Source organism: Pseudophryne corroboree, chromosome 2, assembly GCF_028390025.1.
Source record: "Pseudophryne corroboree isolate aPseCor3 chromosome 2, aPseCor3.hap2, whole genome shotgun sequence".
NCBI classification, from domain to species: domain Eukaryota; kingdom Metazoa; phylum Chordata; class Amphibia; order Anura; family Myobatrachidae; genus Pseudophryne; species Pseudophryne corroboree.
The window spans coordinates 528,411,480-528,434,062 of NC_086445.1; the positions used below are offsets into that span (position 1 = coordinate 528,411,480).

A 22,583-nucleotide genomic window follows, 5' to 3' on the forward strand; every position below is an offset into this window, starting at 1 on the left:
CACACTGCAACCATTATAAATACGCCAGTGCCTTGGTACCTGACCTCAGCCTGATTACTTCTGTTATTGGTCTGGCTCCCTTCATTAGGAATTCTGGCCAGTTCCTGTTGCTGGTGATATAGTTTGGTTCCTGTTACCTAGTGAAGCCTGTCACACGGTCGCTGTACACTGTGCAGTTCCCAGTTCCTGTATCTAAGCCTCTGTCCTAATCATGCATCCTGATACCCTGCCTCAGTCCTCTGCATTCTTTTCCAGCCAGTCCTGCACCCGTGCCCTGCTGGATTCTGACCTATGTCTGTGACCTGATCAGGCCGAGGTGTTTGCAGCCAATGCGATCCAGTTGCATTGGCCGGGTGTACATGCACAGACCGGGAACTGCACGTGTGCAGTGGCACCGGCAACAGGGAAATTGCAGTCGTATCACTTAGCGATGCGACCTGAATAACCCCCTATAAACAGCACTTTTGATACAAGGTGCGTTACTTTATAAACCATCTACACATAACATTTTTCATTTATTTTTCTGTTTATTTATAACCGAAATAAATTATTTGTTTATATGGATGGCCCTATGTAATTATTTTACTCATTATTATAGTGACTGGAATTCTTAAATGCTGTATCAGTTTGGTAGACTGCAACAAGTGCTCTATGATAATGTTATACCCCTTTTCCACCTGTAGCACAGGTCGCAGCCGGGAGCCTGACACGGCTGCTACCTGTGCTACAGCCCCCTTTCCCACAGCGCTCACCAACCCGGCATATTGCCGGGGTGGTGACGCTGCTGCTGACGCAGCAGGGGCGGCGCTGGGAGATCACATGATCTCCCAGCGCCACCCTTCCATACACTGTGAACGGGCTTCCATTCACACTACACAGCTTACCGGGTTGAACACGTGTTCAACACGGCAAGATACCCGGGTAGGATTCCCGGATCACTTGTTTCCACTATGAAAAAACACGGGTAAATGCGCACCCCCGCGCATTTACCCGTGTTTTTAAAGGTAGTGGAAAATGGGTATTATTGTGTAATGGTAGCGCTTGCAACCTTTTAAAACACAAAAGACTCTTGAAGGCCTTACCTGGTCTCAGTGTCTGCAATGTGGAGATGCTAAATTCTTATTTTATAACACATTTTGTTTTTGCTTTACACTACAATACCGATGCTGCATCATTTGTCAGAATTAACATTGTGGCAGACGATGGTGGTTGCAGGCTACACAATTATGAGAACTAGCTCTCAAACATCACTGGCACAGTGCCAGCCATCTAATACAGTGCAGTTAGAATGATACTATTGATTGATGATCACAAGGTAAGAAACCTACACAGGGACTGATTGGATGTACTGTAATTCTGTGTCACAGTTGAAACATTTCTGGGAATTTAGAAGTAAAGTTTTGTATACAACAGTTTATGTAGGCAGCTGGTTGGCTGGCAGGACAGGTAGCTTAGACATACAGGTTGAGTATCCCTTATCCAAAATGCTTGGGACCAGAGCTATTTTGGATATCGGATTTTTCCGTATTTTGGAATAATTGCATACCATAATGAAATATCATGGTGATGGGACCTTAATCTGAGCACAGAATACATTTATGTTTTATATACACCTTATACACACAGCCTGAAGGTAATTTTAGCCAATATTTTTTATAACTTTGTGCATTAAACAAAGTGTGTCTACATTCACACAATTCATTTATGTTTCATATACACCTTATACACACAGCCTGAAGGTAATTTAATACAATATTTTTAATAACTTTGTGTATTAAACAAAGTTTGTGTACATTGAGCCATCAAAAAACAAAGGTTTCACTATCTCACTCTCACTCAAAAAAGTCCGTATTTCGGAATATTCCGTATTTCGGAATATTTGGATATGGGATACTCAACCTGTACAAGAATGGTGCAAAGGTGTGCAGAGATAGTTGTTTAAAGTATAATAAGAAAATGTGGGAAGATGAATATACAAGGAAGTATTCTCTGTGACTTGCACATTCAAAGTAATTAAAAGCTAAGCTAATAAAATAAAAACACTACTGGAGTAGACTAAACAGGAAATGTGAAAGTATATGTAGTTACACTGTACATATACATAACCCTATTATCAGAAACCTGTACTGGAGGTGAGACCATGATAAACATATGGAATATACGTCACAAAACATAGTGCACAGGACATTAGTGCATAACAGTAAATGGTATAAGATTTAGGGGGTATCCAATTTTCCCCAATGCTGTTTCAACCAATCAAAACAGTTGGATATAGTGATTAATGACCAATGGTCATTATTGCGGTATCCAATTACAGGTAATTTTGATCGTCCGAAATTGGACACGTGATCGCACAAAAATGCATAGGATCGGGCCCGCCTATCACAGATTATGCTATGGGTGCCTGTGGTACCCAAAGCATAATCCCAGATAAGTGCCGGCATCAGGGGGAGGGACGCGGGTAATTGGATACCTCCCTAAGAGAGATATATCGTTGATGACATCTTGCCACCTCAAACTTAATATTTCAGAAACAGAATTCATTATATTTCCACCGGCCAATAGTAAGTACCAACCTGATATCTCTATCACTGTTGAAAACTCGACTAGTATCTACCCTACCCCACAAGCTCGCTGCCTAGGTGTCATCCTTGACTCTGATCTGTCCTTTGTTCCCCACATTCAATCTGTCTTAAAATCATATTACATACATCTAAAAAACATTTCCAAAATACGACCATACCTTACACAAGAAACTGCTAAAACTCTAATCCATGCTCTCATTATCTCCCGCATTGATTATTACAATAGTCTCCTAACTGGTCTTGCCAAAACGAGACTCTTACCACTACAATCCATTCTGAATGCAGCTGTGAGGCTAATCTTCCTCGCTAGATGTTCATCGTCTGCAGATCCACTCTGTCGGCCCCTCCATTGGTTACCTGTATTCTACCGTATTCAATATAAAATACTTTTACTCACACACAAGGCCATTAACCAAATTACACTAACGTACATCACTTCGTTTATCTCAAAATATCTCCCAATCTGACCTCTTTGCTCTTCACAAGACCTGTGTCTCTCATCCACACTCATTACTCGCTCCCACTCACGATTGCAGGACTTTCATCGGGCTGCACCCACTCGGTGAAATGCCCTACCATGCACAATAAGACTCTCCTCTAGTCTCCAAACCTTCAAGCGTTCCCTGAAAACTCACCTCTTCATTCAAGCGTATCAAATTCCAGAACCGCCCAGATAATTTGCATAAACCTTCCTATCAAATTGCATCCACTCTGCACAGTCCACACATATCCTCACATGTCTTCTCATTCTTCACTTTCCCTTCCTCTCGACCCCGGTTCATCATTGCTGTGTGACCATATCATACAGCCTACCAGGAACCTTTGGAATCTGGTGGACGACTCTGCAATAGATAGCACCTATCCTTGTGTATACATGCCTATTTCCCTATAGATTGTAAGCTTGTGAGCAGGGCCTTCCTATCTCTGACTGTTTTGTTATATCAGTGTTATTTCCAATTGCCAAGCGCAACGGACTTTGCTGCGCTATATAAGAAACTGTTAACAAATAAATAAAATAAATATATGTCAAGCCTGATCATGTGACTATATGTATATATATTTTTTTATTTTTTTTACGAGGGTTATATATATATATATACACATACACACACACATATATACAGGGCCGGCGCTACCCGCTCAGCAAGGGTATGCAATGCAGGGAGGCGCTAAGCAGAAGAGGTGCTCTCTCTGCTCTGCTACCCTGCTGCTGCCGCTGTGCCTGTCAGACTGGATGACAGGTAGTGGCGCTGGCAGCGGGTATCGCCGCTCCTTCCCCCTCCTCCTCCCCAGAGAGACTGCAGGCACACAGCTCCGCTGCTGCAGCTCACATCCTGTGCTGCCAATTTGTTTTGGGGGCATGGCCTAATCGCGGGAGGCATGGCCATGCCCCCTTATGGAGAAAGTAAAAAAAAAAAAATATTTGTAGTACCTCATCCCTGAGCCCCCAGCCCTCAGCCAGGGTCAATTTGGTGGGGGAGCGTGATCAGTGTGATCCTCCCCCTCCTCACCTGTACAGGGACAGGCAGGATGAGAGCTTATGCTGCTGCCCAGTAAAGAGGGATGGTGGTGGGAGTGCGGCAGACCAGGGTCCCTGCTGGGCCACTCACGCCCACTGCGCATGCACAGTTTGCTGCCACTGGCAAACTGTGCTGAGGGCCGCTATTGCGGCGGGTTCTCAATGACCTTCATAATGTGTAAAATGGGCTGTACCTGGCATAATGTGTATAATGGGATCTACTCTGGCCAGTGGCAGAACTAGCGAGCGGTGGGCCCAGGTGCGCAAAATGCTTTGGGCCCCCCCCATCCCATCCAAGTCCACCCCCTCACCCCTGGAGAGGATCTGGTGAGGGGGACCTGCTTAGGGCCAGAGAAATGGATACCTAGCAACAGTGCCGTAACTAGACATTTTAGCGCTGTGTGCAAGAAACGGCATTGGAGCCTCCCCCCTATGTAAAACAGGGGCAGTGCGTGCCGTAGGCGCGCGCAAAAAACTATAGGGGCGTGGCCACAAAATAATACCAGTTCATATAACAGTACACAGTAGTCTCCATTATTCAATTTACGCCGCACAGTAGCACCACTACACCAGGTAGAGCCCCTTTTACACATTATGGCGGACAGATTCCCCTTTTTACACATTATGGCAGACAGCGTCCCCCTTTTTACACATTACGGCAGACAGCGTCCCCTTTTTACACATTACGGCAGACAGCGTCTCCCTTTTTACAAATTATGGCAGACAGCGTCTCCCTTTTTACACATAACGGCAGCCAGTCCCCCTTTTTACACATTGTGGCAGACAGAATATATACATAGACAGATAGACAGATAGATAGACAGACAGACACAGACAGACACAAGGAAAGATTATACTTACTGTCTCCGCTGGCAGTCAGGCTCCTCAGTGCAGCTTGATGGTGAATGATGATCCCGGGCAGGGGAGAAGAAGGAGGAGGGAGGTGGAGGAGGGAGCCACAGCAGCGCAGTGTAATTGGTGGAGGCACTGCTGCTGCTGTCCCTCTCCTTCACCATAGGCTGTCCTCTGCTGCTGTAAATGCTGGGATGTGCTTCCGAGCATTCACAGCGGCGGATGGCAGCCTATGTGGAAGGAGAGGGACAGCAGCAGCAGCACCTCCACCAATTACACTGCGCTGCTGCGCTCCCTCCTCCACCTCCCTCCTCCTCCTCCCGTGTGTCCCCCCCGCCGTGGCGCAGCGCTCCTCTCCTCGGCAGGCGGCGGACAACGGCATGTTATGAGTCAGTTTGACTCATTTACATGCCACGCTGGCTTTGCACCCCTGGACAGTGGCGGGCCCCAGTGCAAGGCACTGCTTGCACTGGCGGTAGTTCTGCCACTGACTCTGGCGTAATGTGTATAAGTGGCTCTCCTGTGTGGCGTAATATGTATATGGGTACTACTGTATGGTGTAATGTGACTAACGGACACTGCTGTGTGGTGTAATGTGACTAACGGACACTACTGTGTGGTGTAATGTGACTAATGGACACTACTGTGTGGGGTAACTATTATGTGGTGTGATATGAATCAGGAGCACTACGTTTGGGTTAATGTGCATAACATTGTAATACAGTGTGGCATAATTTGAATTGTGGATACCATTGGGGTCATGTCCCTTCCTTGTGTGACCACACTCCTTTTTGCAGTGTGCGCTATCCCTTTTTTATGGATGGGAGGGCGCAAATATATTATTTGCAGGGTGGCGCCAAACTCTCTCTATCCCCATATATATATATCTATATATATATATATATAGAGAGAGAGAGAGAGAGAGAGAAGTAGCCATGCCCATCTTACTGTGATGTCGCGGCATGCCAGGCTGCGACTATTTGCAGCCGGCGACCACTTAATTAATTCCTTTAGGAATTAATGATGATGACCAATGCTGGAAAAGCTGGCTGGTGACTAGGGAGTAGATCTCTGACAGACCGTGACCAGCCCAGTAGCATTTTACTGTGTAATAGTAGTTGGTCTGCAGTAATCCTGACATAATAGAGCCATAGTGGAGAAGTCCGGATTCAGTGTGTGCTACACAGCTTCTTTATCTTTATCACTATGTATATATATATATATATATTTTTTTTTTTTTTTATATATATATATATTTATATATATATATATATATATATATATATATATATATATATATAAAAACAATAGACAATAACCCAGAGCACTCATACATCCGCGGTGCCAATGGTATTGTGACCACACCATTTAAATAAAAAAATCATACAAATTCAGCACTCACCTAATATTAACACCTCAAACTGTAATTCATCTGTATTCAGGGAATGTTAGTTCCAAAATATTGCAGTAGTTTGTTAAGCTGACCAGTCACTTCACGGCCATTCCCATTTGGTCAGTCCCTACATTGACTTTCACAAATCTGAGCATTGCTCTCAGGAATCTTTTGGATTTTAAATACACAGTATGCTTCTATCATGGGTTTAGGCCCTGTCTCACTCTTTTAAAGAAAAGAGGAACCACACCCAAGCATATCAGTTAATAAACACCTGGGGAATTTCTTAACATTTAATTTACATATGGACAATAGGGGTGCAAGAAAAAGTGCGACCACAAAAATTTTATATAAACAATAGGCAAGAACCCACAGCACTCATACATCCGCGGTGCCAGTGGTATTGTGACAACACCATTACAGTTACAGTTTGAAGTGTTAATATCAGGTGAGTGCTGAATTCGTATGATTTTTTTTAATTTAAATAGTGTGGTCACAATGCTGGTCCATATATATACACGTATATAGCATGTGGAATCCTGCACTCACATCAGAAGGATAGACAACAATGAGGTGCTCCCTAGTGGGGATCTCCCTATGCGGGTAGACCCACAGTATTTAAACAAAAGTCCAACAATGTGGAGGTGCACTCGTCGATTTCAAGTAGTCTGCAACTTCATTTTGTTCACAACAACTTTATTTCAGTCGATATTCGGCTCTTTAGGTCGACGTTTCGATCCTCATTCGAGGATCTTTATCAAGACAAGCTTCATTTTATACATAATATTTTCAAAGCATCATACATTGATTACTACAAAAGAACAAAAATGAATAAAATAAATACATACATAAAGCGAAAACAAAAACAAAAAAACAAGAAACATGAATGGGCTACCACGCCCTCAAAGCATTTGGATATAAAATTCTATTAGCACCAAGTGTGGTACAAAAAACAACAAACAACACCACGTCTCTGTCCATATCCACCAGATGAGCATACCTGCACCCAATCACTTAGCCAGTTAACACCAATGTGCAGTAAGGAGATCTCAAACGTGTGCAACAGCTGATGTGCAAAGGGATTTCAGTGACATCACTCACTTACTCAGAAAATCAATGTGCCATGTTCAAACAGTATCAATGCTGTACGGTTAGTCAGGCTTAATTCAAATAGGATTCTGAAAAAATGAATTAAAGAATATACATATATATATATATATATATATATATATATACATATACATATATATATGTATACAGCCACACACACTACTAGAGTGGAAATTCCACATATATCCAAAGCCAACCGTAAAATAACACAAAGTGAGATACTTACAGATATGTTTACTTAAACTCACAACCATGGAGCAATTCAGACAACCTGGGAGATCACTGTGAATATAATGCCAATAAATCATACATTATCTAATGGCTGCCACAGTGTATAAACTTACTAACCACTCCTAAGTGTAAGATTCAGTGCTCACCTGCAGTGAATGAAATCCTGACAACCTCTACAGCCACACACCTTGGCAGCAAATGAGTTGGCCTTATATACCCATGTACAGGAAGTGGAGGTGCAGACCACTGCAGGTGCCCCCTCACAATTTCCCACTCTCAGATGGACTTACCAAATGTACAATTTTCACCACAGATTAAGATAATTACTAGACAACTATCTGGACCTACCGTGCTGTTTAATACAGCTCGGACAGGTCAAGCCGCTGATCGCGCCGCTCGTGGAACGCAGTGCGTTCCACGGCCCGATGCCCGGAAGTGCTATGAACCACAGTGTCATGCTGTGTGGCGGCCGCTCAGGGACAAAAAGGCTCGGACAAGGCAAGCCGCTGATCGCGCCGCTCGTGGAGCGCAATGCGTTCCACGGTCCGATACCCGGAAGTGCTATGTACCACAGTGTCATGCTGTGTGGCGTCCGCTCAGGGACAAAACGGCTCATGCAAAATGTGAACAGACAACGTTCCACTGACCCAAAGATGTACACTAACACCCACTTACTGAAAAATAGACATCCTGAGGTGCCATACCACAAATACATAAAGGGATATCCACTATAGTCCGGGGCCCGGTAAAATAAGTCACTGGATTATACCTAGGTTGCCTGGAGGTTACTATCTTCAAAGGAGTTGTCTTGGGAATATAATCATGCACTTCAGTATCTGATCGTAAGGGTCAGAGGCCTAATTAGTCTCAAAAACCATCCCTTAGCCAACTTGTGCAGGTACATTCATACTCAGTAAATATGTTCAGAGACACAGATCTAAAAAAAAATGCTGTAAATGGAACGTAGTGGTCATAACATACAAGCAGAGATTCACTGAATACTCTTCATAAAAGATTTACGTATATAGGATTGTTGCTACACAAAACATGACACTAGTCATAAACCTCCAGAAAAAAAGTATATATGGAAAAGAATACATAAAATAACACAATAAACAATAACAAAGTATCATTGGTATCACATGCGTTCTACATTCTCACATGTTGACCACTTATGGTCCATGTTGTGTCGCACACAACTACATTAATGGTAAATCAATTCAATGTAATCACAGTATACCAAGCTTAGACAAGGTCTTAGAAATCATAAAGATAATTAGCTCATAGGGGAGTATTTCATAGGAAGACATTCATAGCAGAGTGCTCATTAAGGCCTTTTGGTGAAACAGTATTAAGATGCGAAATCCAGAAGCATTCCCTTTTACGTAAGGCTAAAGTACGGTCCCCCCCATTAGGCAGTGGTGGGACCCAATCAATCAACCTGCATTTCAGGTTAGCCACCTGATGACCTCTTTGGAGGTTATGTCGAGCAACCGGCTTGTCCGTGATACCTGTTTGGATTGCTGTTCTAATGGATAGCCGATGATTTGCCATCCGTTCCCTAAAACACCGGGTTGTAAGCCCTACATAACACAGTCCACACGGACAGGTGAGGGTATAGACCACAAAGTCAAGCCTACAATGCAAATGGTACCTGATCTTGATTTTCCTACCAGAATGAGGATGGGGAAAGGTAGAGCCAGTAAGTAAAGATCTACATGTCGTACATTTCCCGCATGAGAAACAACCAGGTTGCTACTCATGATCTGGAGAAAATTGGGTTTTTTAGTTTCTGGTGCCATTGTAGGCCTCATCAGCATTTGTCTGAGGTTGGATCCCCGTTTATAAGCCATCATTGGTGGATCAATGTGTGTAAAGGGTAACCCCTGATCAGATTTTAGTATTGGCCAATATTTACGCAATGTTTTAAGTGTAAAATGCGCGTAATTGTCAAATTTTGTGGTAAAGACCATACGATTCTTATTGGCCGCAACCCCTGGTGTAGTCCCACTGAATATTTTCTTTGCTTTACGGAGACTATTACTAATCACTTTAGTGGAGTATCCTCTTTCAATAAACCGCTGCTTCATCTCTCCCAACTGTTTCTCCCTAATTGTTCCATTATTGTTGATACGCATCACTCGTAAAAACTGCGAGATAGGTAAATTATCTTTTAATGAAGGGGGATGAAAGCTGCTGGTCAATAAGGTGGTGTTTCTGTCAGTCAGAGGCGTAACTAGGGTTTTTGGAGCCCAGGGCAAGATCAATAATGGCGCCTCCCCCCCCCCCCAAAAAAAAAAATTTTTTTTTTTTAATAAAAATAGTAAATTAATAAAATGATAATAAAAAAAAAAGGAAAGTATGTGCAGACGCCACCGGTGTCACTGCATATAAAGATGTCAGGGTGTGTATGTAGGTGCAGTGGTCGAAGTTGAATTTTTGAAGGTGGAATGAAAGAGTGCAGATAGTAATTATGCGCGCGCCGAAGGCGTGCGCGCTCTGTAAAAGGGGCGTGGTCACTCAAAAGGGGCGTGTCCTTCAGTGTAGTAGGACCCCTTATACTATCTAGTACTGGTGCCCCTTTGACATTATAGCACACGGTATGAGCCGAAATTCACATTATAGCACACAGTATGAGCCGAAATTCACATTGCCCCACACGGCATGAGCCGAAATTCACATTATAGCACACAGTATGAGCCGAAATTCACATTACCCCACATGGTATGAGCCAAAATTCACATTATAGCACACGGTATGAGCCGAAATTCACATTAGAGCACACGGTATGAGCCAAAATTCACATTACTCCACATGGTATGAGCCAAAATTCACATTACCCCACATGGTATGAGCCGAAATTCACATTACAGCACACGGTATGAGCCGAAATTCACATTACAGCACACGGAATGAGCCAAAATTCACATTACCCCACATAGTATGAGCCGAAATTCACATTATAGCACACGGTATGAGCCAAAATTCACGTTACAGCACATGATATGAGCCAAAATTCCCATTATAGAGTTAGGGGATCCTACCCCCAGAATTAACATGGCCTGTGGGGCACTATGATGAGGGGAGCCCACCCCCTTAATAGACTAATTGCAGAGTTTAGCAGCGGAAGGGCTGCAGCGGTTTCTCACCCCAAGCTGCGGCGCTTCTGCCACCTCCGACACTCCACATCTTCGGCACCACCCGGGATGCAGAGCACCGCACCGGGTATGCACCCTTTTCAGTGTGGTCTGCTGCGCTCCGAAGGGGTTCTTGTTTCATGCTGCAGGATCCCGATGTGCGCCTTCCTCCCCGCTGTTACTGTCATGGTAAGCATTAGTATCGTTTACCGCAGAGGCCATTTTCTGAGGCATATGTGTTAAACCTCAGGAACTGAGATGCCCTTCTCACCATATAGCTGTGTGGCCGAGCCGGGCGGGGGGACAGCCAGCAGCAGCATGCCGGATATCAGCAGCAGAGGGTGCGGGCTGTACATACTTGAGGCAGCTGGATATTCAACAGTGCTGAAAGCCTCCGGAGCCCGCACCCCCGGAGCTGCAGTACACCGGCAGAGGACACCCATCCCCCGAACCCTGCGTAGCCCAAAGCCGGAGATCAGCAGCATGTTGAACGCGGAAGCAGAAGCTGCTTATTGCCGGTCAGCATGCTGCTGATCTCCGGCTTTGGGCTCCGCACGTGCATTACAGCCCCCACCCTCGGCTGCTGATATCCGGCATGCTGCCCCTGCTGCTGGCTTTCCACCCGCCCGGCTCGCCCACCCAGCTGGATGGTGAGTGAGAAGGGCATCTCAGTGCCCGTGGTTTAATACATATCTGTCTTCGGTAAATGGCCATTAGTACATCCCACACACACTGATTACACACACACAGACTTGCCACCCCCAAATCCTACACACACCCACTCAGACTACACACACACATTCTCATACTTTCCTCTCCCTCACACACACACTGGACTGCAAAAATTTACACACACTGACACTGTTCCACACACACACAATTAACACACACTCACACTGTCCCACACACACAATTAACACACACGCACACTGTCCCACACACCAGTGGCATGCAGTGAGGTCAGTGGCGTGCGGTGAGGCACTACAGCCATAATGTCCGCCGAATCCTGCCGATGACCCCTACCGCCACCGAGCCAATGCCTGCCACAGCTTCTGAGCCGATGCCCGCTGCCACCACCAATTGCTTACAAACTCGCCCACCATCAACTGACCCAGCCCTCCGCCACTAATTTGCAACTCAGTCCAAAGCCGCCAATGCCCGCTGCATGCCTGCTCATCATACTTGTGATATATTGTACATTTTTATAGAAAAAATTAATAATTAGTGTTTGGGACTGGGAAGGGAGTGGGAGGACATGAATGCAATTTTGTTGTCCAGGGTTTCCATTAACTTAATGGAGAAGGGTCTGAATGGGTTAAAAATGTAAAAAAAAAACTGCGTGAGGTCCCCCTCCTAAGTATAACCAGCCTCGGGCTCTTTGAGCCGGTCCTGGTTGTTTAAATACTGGGAAAAAATTGGACAGGGGTTCCCCGTATTTAGACAACCAGCATCGGGCTCTTAGTCCGGTCCTGGTTCCAAAAATACGGGGGACAAAAGATGTAGGGGTCCCCCCGTATTTTTAAAACCAGCACCGGGCTCCACTAGCCAGGGACATAATGCCACAGCCGGGGGACACATTTATGTAGGTCCCTGCGGCCGTGGCATTACCCCCCCAACTAGTCACCACTGGCCGGGGTTCCCTGGAGGAGTGGGGACCCCTTAAATCAAGGGGTCACCCCCCCTCCAGGCACCCAAGGGCCAGGGGTGAAGCCCGAGGCTGTCCCCCCCATCCGTGGGCTGTGGATGGGAGGCTGATAACCATGTAAGTAAAAAAAGAATATTGTTTTTTGTTGTGGAACTACAAGGCCCAGAAAGCCTCCCCCGCTTGCTGGTACTTGGAGAACCTCAAGTACCAACATGCAGGGAAATAACGGGCCCGCCGGTACCTGTAGTTCTACAACAGAAAAAATACCCAAATAAAAACACAACTCACACACCGTGACAGTAAAAATTTATTAAAGCACACTGACACACTCACACATACTTACCTATATCCCACGCCGGTCACGTCCACTTGTCCAGTAGAATCCAATAGGGGTAGCTGTAAAAATGAGAGACACATTACTTACCTACATCCCACGCCGGTCACGTCCACTTGTCCAGTAGAATCTAGTAGGGGAATCTGTAAACATGAGAGACAGATTACTTACCTACATCCCACGCCGGTCACGTCCACTTGTCCAGTAGAATCCAATAGGGGTACCTGTAAAAATGAGAGACAGATTACTTACCTACATCCCACGCCGATCACGTCCACTTGTCAGTAGAATTCAGTAGGGGAATCTGTAAAAATGAGAGACAGATTACTTACCTACATCCCACGCCGGTCACGTCCACTTGTCAGTAGAATTCAGTAGGGGAATCTGTAAAAATGAGAGACAGATTACTTACCTACATCCCACGCCGGTCACGTCCACTTGTCAGTAGAATTCAGTAGGGGAATCTGTAAAAATGAGAGACAGATTACTTACCTACATCCCACGCTAGTCACGTCCACTTGTCCAGTAGAATCCAGTAGGGGAATCTGTAAAAATGAGAGACAGATTACTTACCTACATCCCACGCCGGTCACGTTCACTTGTCCAGTAGAATCCAGTAGGGGAATGTGTAAAAATGAGAGACAGATTACTTACCTACATCCCACGTCGGTCACGTCCACTTGTCCAGTAGAATCCAATAGGGGTACCTGTAAAAATGAGAGACAGATTACTTACCTACATCCCACGCGGGTCACGTCCACTTGTCCAGTAGAATCCAATAGGGGTACCTGTAAAATAGAGAGACAGATTACTTATCTACATCCCACGCTGGTCACGTCCACTTGTCCAGTAGAATTCAATAGGGGTACCTGTAAAAATGAGAGACAGATTACTTACCTACATCCCACGCCGATCACGTCCACTTGTCCAGTAGAATTCAATAGGGGTACCTGTAAAAATGAGATACAGATTACTTACCTACATCCCACGCCGATCACGTCCACTTGTCCAGTAGAATCCAATAGGGGTACCTGTAAAAATGAAAATGATACTTACAAACTTCAATCCACAGGAGGAGAGAGAGAGAGAGAGAGAGAGAGAGAGGAGGAGGAGGGGGAGGAGTGGGGGGGGGAGAGAGAGACTAACCTGCTGCTGCTGCTGGGGAGACCGGCACACACTGCAGGGCCACGACGGGAGGACGGAGCCGGCGAGGGAGGGGGAGAGCCGCACACCGCCGCTCCTGTCAGCGGCAGCGGAGGAGGACGGGGCGCACACTACAGACGCCAATAACCGCCGGGACAATTAACACACACACAATTAACACACGCACACTGTCCCACACACACACACACACAATTAACACACATGCACGCACACTGTCCCACACACACAAATAACACACACGCACACTATCCCACACACACAATTAACAAACACGCACTGTCCCACACACACACACAATTAACACACTCACACTGTCCCACACACACACACACACACACACACACAATTAACACACGCACACTGTCCCACACACACACAATTAACACACACGCACACTGTCCCACACACACACAATTAATACACACGCACACACAATTAACACACACTCAAACTGTCCCACACACACACAATTAACACACACTCAAACTGTCCCACACACACAATTAACACACACGCACAATTAACACGCGCTCAAAACTGTCCCACACACACAATTAACACACTCACACTGTCCCACACACACACACAATTAACAAACACGCAAAACTGTCCCACACACACAATTAACACACTCACACTGTCCCACACACACACACACACACACACACAATTAACAAATACGCAAAACTGTCCCACACACACAATTAACACACTCACACTGTCACACACACACACACACAATTAACACACACACACTGTCCCACACACACACAATTAACACACGCACACTGTCCCACACACACAATTAATACACACTCACACTGTCCCACACACACACAATTTACACACTCAAACTGTCCCACACACACAATTAACACACTCACACTGTCCCACACACACACAATTAACACACACACACAATTAACACACACGCACTGTCACACGCACACTGTCCGACACACACACAATTAACACACACACACTGTCCCACAAGAACACTTTCCCACACACACACTTAACACACACACACAAAATGTCCCGCACCCCCTGTCCCGACAGGGAAGTATAAAGAAGATTACCCCGCTCACCTGCAAGGCTACACTCACTGCTGTTCAGGGGCCGCGCGCCCCCCGAGGTCGCGCACGCGCATGCGCGCACCTCCGCGGTCGCGATCGCGTACACTTTGCAGGGGGGAGTAGGGGGAGGCTCCTGGCTGCCGCTGCCTGTCTATTGTGACAGGCACAGCAGCCGGGGAGACAGGGAAACCGCCGCGGGTAGCGCCGGCGGAATCTCTGACGCATGGGGCGAGTGGGCCGTGCCGGTGGCGCCCCCCTCTGTTGGGGCTGCCATGGCGCCCAGGGCACGTGCCCTGCTCGCCCCGTGCTAGATACGCCTCTGCTGTCAGTGGGATTTCTGTATACAGATGTCACAAATGCTCCATCCACAATGGATACCTGCACATCAAGAAAATGAATCGAATGTTGGGAACTTTCACATGTGAATTTTACCGGACTATTGAGTATGTTGATATTATTAACCATCTCTACAAAAGATTCCTGCGTGTCCTCCCAAATGAGGAAGACATCGTCAATGAATCGTTTGTAGAAAGAAATTTTTGAACCATATATAGGTAAAATATGCATCTCCTCAAACTTGGACATATACAGGTTTGCCTACGCGGGCGCCAGGTTAGAACCCATGGCTGTACCCGATAACTGGAAAAATTATGAATCCTTATACTTGAAATGGTTTTGACTCACGTATATATATATATTTTTATATATATTTTTATATATATATATATATATATATATACAGTATATACCCTTTGTTTTATGTTTTTCCTGACGTCAGAGCTCAATCTGAAATGTTGCTACTTCATGTGAGAGAGCCTTCTTTTTTACAAGCTGGCAGGGAGTGCCGCTATCTGACCTCTGTTTATTTTCTATTAAACTGGCTCCGCGGCAAGTGGCCATTGGCATTTGCAATGCCTGCTATTTGCTGTATATATATATATATATTTTTTTTTTTTTATATATATATATATATATATATATATACCAACCATCCAAAATCAGAGGCGGCACTCGGAGTCTTTTAAAGCAGTGAATTTTAGTTTAGTTTATTCACTGCTTTAAAAGACTCCGAGTGCCGCCTCTGATTTTGGATGGTTGGTACATGTCAGGGAGTGGATCCCTGGGGAGGGCACCGGAGCAAGGTACACCCCACGGTGGAGGACTGGAGTGCCATAGAGCATCTGGGATATATATATATATATATATATATATACAGTATATAAGCTTGATAATTATATACCCTTTATTCTTGCTGTGTACTAAAGTTTAATATGTTTTATGAAGCATCGTATTCCCATATGATTTGTCAGCTTTGTTGTTTCTTTTATTTTCAAGTTACAGTATATCACAGCTAGATAATAGAGGTAAGGTGCAATTGCGAACCAAGTATTTAAGTTTAGCAAACCGTTTGCAGGGAGAATGCTAGATTTTGCAGGGAGTCAGGAAGTATGGAATGGATATTCAGTGTCAGCCTCAGTAGAGTCAAGGAGGAAGGCCCCTCCCTACCATCACAATCAGTGATGCTGCGAAAGGGGGGTGAGTACCTTTTACCCTGGTGCGGGCTTGTGGAGGGACTTGGTTGGTACACGGGTGGATCAGTTGCTGAATACTGCTGACAGTGCCGTAACTAGACATTTTAGCGCTGTGTGTAAGAAACGGCATCGGCGATCCCCCCCCCCTTATGTAAAACATGGGGCAGTGCGCGCATCAAAAATATAGGGGCGTGGCTTCATGGGGAAGGGGTGTGGCCACAAAATAATACCAATTCATATTACGGTGCACAGTAGTCTCCATTATTCAAATTATGCCTCACAGTAGCGTCACTACACCAGGCAGAGTCCACCTTTTACACTTTACGGCAGACAGAGTCCCCTTTTTATACATTACAGCAGACAGTCCCCATTTTTACACATTACAGCAGACAGCATACCCCTTTTTGCACATTCTGGCAGACAGTCCCCCTTTTCACACATTACGGCAGACAGCGTCCCCCTTTTCACACATTACGGCAGACAGCGTCCCCCTTTTTACACATTACGGCAGACAGTCCCCCTTTTTACACCATACAGCAGACAGTGTCCCCCTATTTACACATTAAAGCAGAGTTCTACTTTTTACACATTACGGCAGACAGCATGCCCTTTTTTACACATAACGGCAGACAGCGTCCCCTTTTTACACATTACGGCAGACAGTGTCCCCTTTTTATACATTACAGCAGACAGTCAAGTTCCTTGGTGCAGGCAGTCAGGCTGATCCCGGGCAGGGAAGAAGGAGGAGGGAGGGGGACTCGAGAACCGCAGCATCACACTGTAATTAGTGGCTGCGCCACTACAGCTGTCCCCCTCCTACCACATAGGCTATCCGCTGCTGCTGTAAATGCTGGTATGCGCTTCCCTCATCCCAGCATTCACAGCGGCGGCGGCGGCCAGCCTATGTGGAAGGAGAGGGACAGCTGCAGCAGTGCCGCAACCAATTACAGTGCGCTGCTGCGGCTCCCGTCTCCCCCTCCCTCCTCCTTCTCCATTGTCCCCAGGACTACTGCTCCTCTCCTCGCTCAGGCGGCTTGTAATGAGTCAGTTTGACTCATTACAATGCCACTGACGAAAGTCCCCTTGGAACGGGGATGCGACCAGTTGCGCCATCACACACGTAGTTACGGTCCTGATTGCTGAGGTCTCCCCACATAGAGGCAAGTGTTAGTTGTTGAGGGTGACATGCCCCCCCCCCCCTTCCTCCCTTGCAGTGCTGCTGAGCGGGACAAATGTGCATAGTAAGTTTTCACATTTTTTGGGGAGTGTGGCTGTGCCTACACTGATTTGGTCACACCCCGGTACCCAGACCCAGATACACTCTCGACAGCCCTGCTCCAGCTCTCACTGGCTGATGACTCCAACACAGCCTCTCTTCCAAGCTGTTCCCTGAGAAGAGGTGTAACTCTCTTGCATCAGACAAGATATATAAAATAAGGCTGCATTATCATGTAATGCTCTCCAAAGCCCTGGCTGTAAGAACACAGACGCAAGAAAGTTTGCATGCTTGGGTGCCCCACAATGGGAAAGGGGTACTTTGCCCAACATTCTGTGGCATTAACTTCTTCACCAGCAAAACGAAATCATCACTGAATTAGCTACAAATGTAAAATGTTATGGCAAGTATTACTTGTACAGCACCATTAACCTATTCCCTGCTACCCACTATAGGTGCCTGCGTGTTCCTATCCCTGCTGGACAAGTCATACAGACAGGCATCTGTAGTGTGACGTGAGAAGCTAATGACAAGTATTATTATATTAAAGTAGTAGTGGTTATACATATTTTAATCTGTCTGAAAACAGTATGGGTTTTGGAGCTGTTATAATGTGAAACTGGGATGAAAGGGGGAGAGAGAGACAAAGTAAACACAAGGAGAAGAATAATGGGGAAAGAGAGATAGGGGGAAATAGTTAAAAGAATATCTTGCCACACAGGCCCACCCTATGCAGCTCCAATTCTTTATGCATTTGTAGATTAACCCTAGAAATGTCGAGTTCAAAATATAAAAAATATGAATAATTTACTATTTAGAGACAGTCAACATCTCCTTTCCTCGTTTTCCACGTTTGTTTCTATACACAGAATAGATTTGTTACTCATGACTTCTGTTATTATGATGTGCTCATTTCCACCCTACTATGTTTCTAGACTGTATGCATTTATATTATTGACATGAAAGTCTGGATCGAAATGGGATAAATACTAGAAAATACCAGTAAATGGCCGTCGAGATGCCAGCGGTCATGTGACCGACACCGGAATCCTGACACCACTCAAAATTCCGGTGCCAGAGCACAGACCAAAGGTAAGTATCAGGGGATGTTTGGTGTTAGGGACCAATGAGGGGGGGGGGTGGCTTGGGATAGGCACTAGCGGGGGGTTAGCATTAGCCACCACTCCCTATCACTTAGCCCTAGCTGCCACCCCCACTATCTTAGCCCTAGCCCTCACCACATGTGGGTTAGGGTAGGTAAAAGGGGAGGGGTAAACAAATTACCCCTTCCCCTATTGACATTCTAATTGTAGGGATGCCGGTGTCAGTCATGTGACCACTGGCATCCCAGCTGCCGGCCTCCTGTATCACAAAGATAGATAGATAGATAGATAGATAGATAGATAGATAGATAGATAGATAGATAGATAGATAGATAGATTATTTTGGCATATTGTAGGATTTGCACATAACTTTTATACATTGCAGCGTTTTGCATGATAGCCTTTTCACTTACTTTGCAGTACATACAGTATCTATAAAGCTGTACTAAAAACTGTATATTAAAAACTAACTGTTTTCAGAGCATATATTGTTATTTACAATAGAAGAATTGTTTTGCCATTTGCGCCTTGTACAGCCTACGTACAGCCTACATCCTCTTTCCTGTTGTCCATAATGAGTTTCACGGGGAGAACATTTTCTCAGGTTTGAGGATTCATGATGATGGACTCTGGGAATGTCAACAACACATTGAAAAAATAATTTTTAACATGCCAAAACCACATATATCAATGTACTGTAGTTTATGCATTGAACCTCACACTTATCTTGTCAAAATCCTTCTAGTGAAAAAGCAAATGGAGATGAAATCTAGAGGAGTCAAGCTTCTGCCCAATAAGGACAGCAACCAGAAGACATCAGTGTGTAAGTGTTTAGTGCCAATTACTCCACCTTCATGCATTGCCATTACCAGACCATACATCCTGCATACTCAACAGTGGTTTGACGGCTCTCCTTTCACTGCGCATAGGCTCCATACTGTGAAAAGGGCAGGATTGGGGGAGGGGGGGGGGGGGTGCAGTGGAATGCTTTAACTTTGCTTTGCTTTTCCTCACACTATATTAAGAAATAAGATTAGCACATTCTGTAACAGTATTTTGCAGATAGGGCACAGGAACACAAATAATGACATAATGAAACACCAATGGTTAATGTAAGTGATCATTTCAACAAAAAAGGAGCAGAAAACCAGAAAGTGAATTAAACATTGTTTGTATTTTGGGGGGAAGTTTCCAACATGGACAAACAGCACATCTCACTAGTAGCTATTCTTGCGGCCCTGGTGAGGAGGACAAGGTTGATGTCCTGGACTTGTTCTTACAGAAATGTATGAGTGCAGTATATTCTTCAACTTTTACTGCAGCTGTCCATGTTTGTTTACATATTTTTATTGATCTTGAATGTGATTGATGGGAACAGTTTACAATTTAATTTTACTAATGTATCAATAAATAGACTGCCATTTAGATAAACAGACATGTGCTGTTTAATCTGCTATGACTTGAAGCGCTACCTCCCCACAGCGCTTAGGGTTTCGGTATTGTACCTGCAGATGCAGACACGCTTCCTTTAATTTTGTTTACACAAGCTTTAGGACGTGCCACTGCACCTGCTCTTTTGTAGCTGCTCATTCTCTGGCTCCTGCAGCATAGATAATATTGTTGGATAAAGTCAAACCAGCATTATCCCTGTGTAAAGGACAATTTATAAGCATACTCGATCTGGGAAAGGTCAGCTACAAATCCCCTAGAGTTTCCATGTGCTGCAGTACTAGGTGAGTTGCTAGGTGAGGACATTTCCAAAGCTTCTAGTCTGGGAGTAGAACCAAGTCTGTCTTTAGTAGTAGGACCACTGAGACAACGGCTGTAGCACACAGTGCACACAGCAGAAAAGGTTGCGATGAATTGTCAAATGTCATAGCATGTACCAGAACTCATTAGTTCCCTCTGTAAATGTGTGTAGGTAAATGCGTTTATAGCTCCAAGTTCCTGAGCTAACTCATTTACTAGAAAGCTATCTGCTGCGCATATTATTGTATTGCTCTGCAGAAATATATAGGCGGTTTACTGTATCAGACCGGTTCTCAAAGCCACAGGTTTGACAGTGCTCGCTGTGTAAGGAGAGATTTAAGGCCCTTCTCTTTAAAAGCATTCATATCCGTTGTATGAATGCTGCTATGAGATGCAAATAATTGCCCAGTGCATTTTATTCCTCATAGGCTGCACTTGTTCCTAATGAATGGTTTGGGAGCTGACTTGTTAATGGTTAACCCCTTCAGAGATGGATGGGAAAGAGGTGCCAGCGAGTCTCGCCCCCCGTGAATACAAGCCACTGTATGCTGGGCCAGTTGCCGTGGCAACACGGCAGCACCTGACGGATGTTTCCAGCTTCTCTTTCTCTCCCTCTCCCTTTACTCTGAGACTCAAAGCTGCCACTAATTTCTCTCATCTAGTGCAGCCTTAGAAAGTTCCAAATCAGCAAGAGTTATTTATTAGAACTACATATAGTCTGCTAAATGGATTAGTGACTCAAATCCATTCTTAGATCATTTCAGTAATCTAGGCCTTTTGGTTACATTAAAACATATTGTGAAAAAAAAGCCAGTATCATAGAAACCTCATGTTCATAAGCTGTGCGGAAGAACGCTGTAATGAAACATTCTATACAATAATTGCATTTTCATCATTGGACGCGGCTATGCCTATTTTTAAGAAGTCACCTTCACCCACAAATTAAGATAGTGCAAGTAAAATGCACTGTGCTCTTTTCAAATGCAACAACATACTGTTGTATCCAAACCAAGACCAGAACCTCTGTGATGGGCTATGTGATTGTGCCTGCCTCATTTTACCTTCTCTTTTGGTTTATAAAATCCCACCACTTATTTAAGCTGCCATGTAAGTACTTGTATAAATAATAGGTAGTAATTAGAGACCAGGCTCACTGAATAGTACATTGGGTAACCTTGCACAATGCATTCTAAATAGTAGTAGATATGTGCTTACCAACGCTTAATGACCATTTTATTTATGTACAATATATTTCATGCTGAAATGTTTCATGTATTTGTTATCTTTATTTTAATGTGGAGGTACAATGGCCAACATGTTCTGCCTACCTGAGTTCACGTAGACTGGCTGTACGAGTCATTGGATGTAGTCATATGAAATGGCTACTATTAGAAGTGAAACAAATATTGCATTTAAGTAGGGAGTTAATGTGTTGTAAAGCAGTATCCATGCTGGCTTTCTTGGAACGCAAATGCCAGTTCCAATTGTCTCTTAAATTTGAGATAGGCATGTTTACCCACCAACTAATACTGTACTCTTACATTGCTGAAGGACAAAGTATATACAATATTTGTTTATTTATTAACATATACAGCGCCAGCATTTCTGTTGCGCTTTACAATTGAGTACGATAGAGAACAAGCATTCCATCCATTTATTATGGCTCCTTTAGGGTTTGGATGTTTTTCCAATCCAAGCAACACAGATATAAATTATTGATTATCAATTCCCAGTTATTAATTAGCCTTAACCCATGTTATCATCTTAGCATTACTACAGTTTGTTACATCACAGAGGACATAGTGTTTTATTCTAAAATTAACCTGACACTATATTGATATATATTGACAAGGGTGGACTTTGTCAGATTCTTTGTAGTCTCCCCGCTAATGTAGTTTCTGTACATCATTAAATATAATGCACAGTGAGGAATACAT

At 44.6% G+C, this 22,583-nt stretch overlaps 1 protein-coding gene across 3 annotated transcripts in view; it reads left to right on the forward strand.

Annotated features, from left to right (window-relative positions):
* LOC135033722 (CUB and sushi domain-containing protein 2-like) overlaps positions 1-22,583 on the forward strand; it is a 1,450,369-nt gene that overhangs the window by 980,070 nt on the left and 447,716 nt on the right. For all 3 annotated transcript variants that reach the window (XM_063954204.1, XM_063954205.1, XM_063954206.1), the window contains exon 7: positions 19,643-19,720. In XM_063954204.1, coding sequence (XP_063810274.1) covers positions 19,643-19,720 — 78 coding nt within the window. The remainder of the gene's footprint in view (positions 1-19,642; positions 19,721-22,583) is intronic.